At 47.3% G+C, this 4,857-nt stretch overlaps 1 protein-coding gene across 1 annotated transcript; it reads right to left on the minus strand.

The window, feature by feature from the left end:
• Positions 1-713: 713 nt before the first annotated feature.
• Positions 714-4,544, minus strand: LOC125761358 (sodium- and chloride-dependent GABA transporter 1-like). Its single transcript, XM_049422410.1, has 8 exons — positions 3,688-4,544; positions 2,756-3,566; positions 2,559-2,660; positions 2,310-2,493; positions 1,962-2,229; positions 1,784-1,887; positions 1,325-1,694; positions 714-1,253 (listed from the first exon to the last, which is right to left on the minus strand). The coding sequence occupies exons 2-8, from the start codon at positions 3,321-3,323 to the stop codon at positions 1,035-1,037; spliced, it is 1,815 nt and encodes a 604-aa protein (XP_049278367.1). The 5' UTR covers positions 3,324-3,566; positions 3,688-4,544; the 3' UTR covers positions 714-1,034.
• Between the last annotated feature and the right edge of the window lie 313 nt (positions 4,545-4,857).

The following is a 4,857-nucleotide window of genomic DNA, read 5'->3' on the forward strand; positions in this document are numbered from 1 at the left end:
GAACCATTGAGTGTGGCTTGGAGCAAAAATTACGACCAATCGATTTCACTCATAACGCACGGTTGTTCAACAGCTTCAGCCCCATTCAGCACACTTCAATTCCGCAGAGATGAATGCGTACCGGTTTCGGGCGTCTTCCTGATCGAGCTGCCGCTATTGATTTGTTTATGATCGATTGATGGGCAACCATGGAAGCCATCATGGTTGCCTTCAAAAAGCTCATTCAATCTCCGTAGTTCCGTAGTTCCCCTGAGTGGGACCTTTTGCAGAAAAGGGGGGGGGGGGGGGATTCGCTTCGCTTTGTGGAACCCTGAAGATAAGCAGCAGAAACAATGCCATTCGATGCAAAAGGATGCTAAAGACATAAACTGTGCACGTTCGCACATCGTAAAGCAAGACTAAATGGTCGTGGATGGGTTTGGTTTTGTAGAAATCGTCACTGAGCATTTGTAGAATGGCAGTCAAAGGGATCGATTGATGTTTTGGTTGCCGTTTCTAGGGAAATGCATCGCTTCAGATGTGTCGTGCCAATGCACCGAGCGGGTTATTCATCAGACGAAGAATGATGTTTGAAAATGGCAGTCTTCAATAGATAAGACTGATAAAGGAATGTTGATAGTTCCTTTCAAATTATCGTCTATTCTTTGGTTTGGATTTCCTAAAGGGTTTAAACGCTATTTCGGATTATTTGCTACAATTAAGGGCAAAAAATGATGTATAAATAATCGTTACAATAATTTATTTATTATTAAGTATCTCTGTATCATGCGAATTCTAATGGCAACTTCAAACAGCTTCAGATGTCTTTCGTTTATCAGTTTCCCAACAGCAAACCATGCGTCTAGATCCGAAATCTGAAAAATATCAATAACCTTTCCCTCTTTGCGTATATCCCATCTTACAAATATAACTCAATTTACCTTCCAATGCGTTCAAGTTCAAAGATGGAGACCTGTAAATTCTCACTCACTCAATTCCCATTCACACGCGCACATAAACTACAAGGCGTTACAGCAACAATAGCTGCAGCAGAGCTATCCAATACTTACGACACAGATGGCAGGAGTAGTGACGACCCAGCAGAACTTCCACCACGATAGTGGATAGTAGCCGATCATGTCCTTGATACCGTCGTAGAAACGATCCACACCGTAAGCCCACGAGATCGACACACACTCGAAGAACATCAGGAACAGCAAACAGAAACCGCTGACCGCGTACGAGTCAAGAATTTGGAACACATACATACCGCCCTGCGGGGAAATTGGAAGCACATCATGGAAGATTAGGAATTCCACACATTCCTAAAATAGCCTTCACATACCTCCGTAATACACGTCAAGCCAACGAGATAGCTGATCATACACACGATTGCGATGAAGATTTCCTTACGCTTGCGCAGCAGATGTGGCCACTCGTCAATCACGGCCGTAATGAAACCCTCCATGGTACAGAACTGTGAGTCGAGACCGATCAGTAACAGCATGAAGAAGAACAAACACGACCAGAGCGGTGCACCCGGGAGTTGTAGGACGGCCGATGGATAGGCTAAGAAGGCAAGACCGGGCCCGGAGGCAGCCACTTCGGCTACTGGACGCTGTTGCTCGTGTGCCATAAAACCGACGACGGAGAAGATCACGAAGCCGGCAAACATACTGGTACTCGAGTTGACGGTACACACAATCAGGGCATCTCTGTCGAATTGTGAAGAGGAGTTTAATCAATCGATTAAAACATGCGGGAACGAGAACGAAGAAGTTCTTTGTGCAGATATTAAACGTACTTGTACACATTGTTGTTAAATTTGTTGTAACTGCCGAGAGCGACCAATGTTCCCAGACCGAGACCATACGAGAAGAAGATCTGTGTGACTGCATCGATCCACACCTGATGGATATTTGGGGAAGGTTTGTTGTTGAGTTCACTTGTAATACCCATAGTGACAACCCCACAGTACATACCTCCGATTCGGCAAGCTTCGATAAGTTAGGGCTCACATAGAACTTGATGCCTTCAAAAGCACCCGGTAATGTAATGCCACGGATCAGCAGGATCGTAAGCAGGAAGTACGGAAACAGGGCAGTAAAGTACACGACCTTGCCAGTCCACTTGACACCCTTCCAGATACAGAAGTAGCACAAGATCCACACCAGCAGAAGCGTCCCAGCAAGTTCCCAGCGGATTGATCCTACCTGATCAATACCGCTCGAGATCATCAATGTGCGGCGTCTTCACGTACAAAAAGAGAGAAAGAGCAATTCGCATTTGTAGCGGACTTGTGAGGAGCGGCGTAGAAGTAGAAGACTTACTCCCAGAATTCTTTCACCGGATCGGCCAAATCCGTCATGGACACGTTATTGGAGTTCAGTGAGCAAATCTTGGTGAGCGTACTGTTCACACCGATCGTTTCCCAACACAGCAGATCCTTGCGATCGTACGGATTGACGCAGTTGATCGAGTTCCACACATTATCACACGTTCGCCAAGGCACATCTGGAAACATTATTTGTCTAGACATGAGCAAAATTTCACCTTTTTTGTGGCTATCAATAGTATACCTGCACGTAACGACATGAAGAAGTAAAATATGGCCCACGCAAGGATGACGATGTAGTACACGTTCATCCAACAGGACATTACTGCCGCTGCATAACCGATACCTTATAGAGTATATCAAACAAATCAGTTAATTTCCAACCATTATCCTACATACGACAGAATTCATCCTGCAATTCTTATCACTCGCCAAAGTTACCTTTAAAAATGGGCGCAATCTTGAACACACCCAGGCCACCGATCGTCAACATCTGGCCGAGTGCCAGCTCCATAAAGAACATCGGTATGCCGGCCAGGAAGAGTGTGACAAAGTACGGTATCAGGAATGCGCCGCCACCATTCTTGTAGCACAGGTACGGGAAACGCCACACGTTGCCCAACCCGATCGCCAACCCAACCACCGATAGGATAAAGTCCAGCTTCGACCCCCAGGAACCACGCTCCGGGAGGTCTTTTTCCGCTTTCGAGACCTGCTTTGTGCTTTGCGACATCGCGACTGCCTGATGGTGCTGATCGTCCCGAGACTTTGACGGTTCCTCCGCGCACTCCTTACCGATAGCGACTAGCTCGACGGAACCTGCCGATGGCGCACTCGTTACCTCGATACGTACACCGACCGTTCCCTGCACCGCTTCCACGTGTTGCTGATCTGGTTGTTCTTGTTGCTGTTCTTGCTGCTGCTGATGCTGTTCCTGCTCCTGCTGCTCGTTCAGACCGTCCAGTGTGTTATCTAAACATTCAACCGTCGGCGCGGTGCCCTCTGTCATAATATTGATGGAATTGCTCGCTGCTGCGACGACTCCGATGGTCGGCGTTGGCTGGTACCGGTGTCACACAGAAATTAAGGATCGGGTATCTTTACAGTTGAAGAAGCAGAGACATTTTACGGACAAAAATAAATTAGTAATGCTTTAAAGAGGACATTGTGTAATAAAGAGTAATATTTAAGCCGATCAGGATGGTGTGTTGTTCGCGAGTTCTTGGGAGGTTGTGGGTTGATAGGACGACATCTAAATAGAGAAGAAAAAGAACAGATCATTTTTGAAATCAATTGTTCCGCAAAATTCACTTCAACTTATACAGATAGTACATCATTTCATCAATCTCACCAAACGTGGACATGCAACTGACCATCAACTGTCATTAGTAGCAGGCAGAGCATTGGGCAGGTTCTCATCGTTTGATGGACGTTTCGATTCGGTGGCAACAAACTTTTAACGCTTCCAGGCACCAAACTCAACCCTGTCCCCTGGACCATTCTATCAATCAGACTCTCGGTTGTGTTTGTCGTTGCTCTTTACACGTCCCCGTTTCGTTGAGTGTCTTTTGCATTTCCTTAAACTCCTACCGATGTCATAGAGCAACACGGTTGCCGGAACTCGCCTGGAAAACAAAACTGAAATGAAGAACGATAAAGCTCCATCCGTTCGACGGTACGTTCGTTAACTGGTATGTGTCACCAGTATGTATCCTGCATCGTCCTGTACATATCCTTCCACCTTTGGGCGCCACAGTGTGACATCATACGATGCGCGTTTGTCTCGATTGATGAAATCGTTTGCCACCAGCTGTCGATGACAGTCAGTGCTGCACATAAATCATATTCATCCACAACACGGCACACAAGGCACAAGGCCTTCGTGTGCTGAAGGCGGCACCGAGTGTCTCGCCCCACCATCTCTCGTCCCGTCTTTAATCATTTGCCGAAAGGATTCGAAAGGATGCAGCTGGATGAATGTTGATGGTGCTGTCGAATCCTTCCACACCGTTCGATACGGGGGGCACGGGGTGGGTTAGTAAACAGCAGAGTCCCTTGTCCAATGGGGTTGCACGCCCGTCGATGAAGGGCCAACGTGTGCGTGGAGGAAAAACAATCAGCGTAGATTTTCCCTTTAATTTCCTCGGGGAAATTTGCACGCTTCCAGGCACTTCGCACACTCGGGTATACGTAGACGGCTCGGTCGTGGTTGTGGGCCCCGGAGCATGGCATAAGATTCATTTCATTCGACGTTCGACGTGTACGTGTTCCCGATCGTGTTTCGGGCGCTTTTCTTGGAAGGTGGGCGCGTTTGATAAGGCGTCAGCCACCCCCCCGTACAACCCGGGGTACAGGGAACGCAAATCCTCACGTCCATCGAAATCCAGCCATCAGATCATTATAATTTACGGCATGTACGCTCTCACTCGTGATTGAGCAAAACACAATGGTGTTTTTGGTGTTGTGGCGTATAACGCGTAACGTATCCGACGTACCGGGTTTGTTATGTACCGGGAATACAAAGTGTGTTAATGTTTCGTTGG

The sequence above is a fragment of the Anopheles funestus genome, chromosome 2RL (assembly GCF_943734845.2).
Source record: "Anopheles funestus chromosome 2RL, idAnoFuneDA-416_04, whole genome shotgun sequence".
NCBI lineage: Eukaryota > Metazoa > Arthropoda > Insecta > Diptera > Culicidae > Anopheles > Anopheles funestus.

What these genes read in the sequence shown, in the direction of transcription:
- LOC125761358 (XM_049422410.1), bottom strand. Translation starts at nt 3,323, where the DNA reads ATGACAGAGGGCACCGCGCCGACGGTTGAATGTTTAGATAACACACTG. An exon ending in GATTGCGCCCATTTTTAAAG is followed by an intron (nt 2,661 to 2,755) that starts GTAACTTTGGCG and finishes ATACTCTATAAG; the next exon opens with GTATCGGTTATGCAGCGGCA. An exon ending in CGAAGCTTGCCGAATCGGAG is followed by an intron (nt 1,888 to 1,961) that starts GTATGTACTGTG and finishes AATATCCATCAG; the next exon opens with GTGTGGATCGATGCAGTCAC.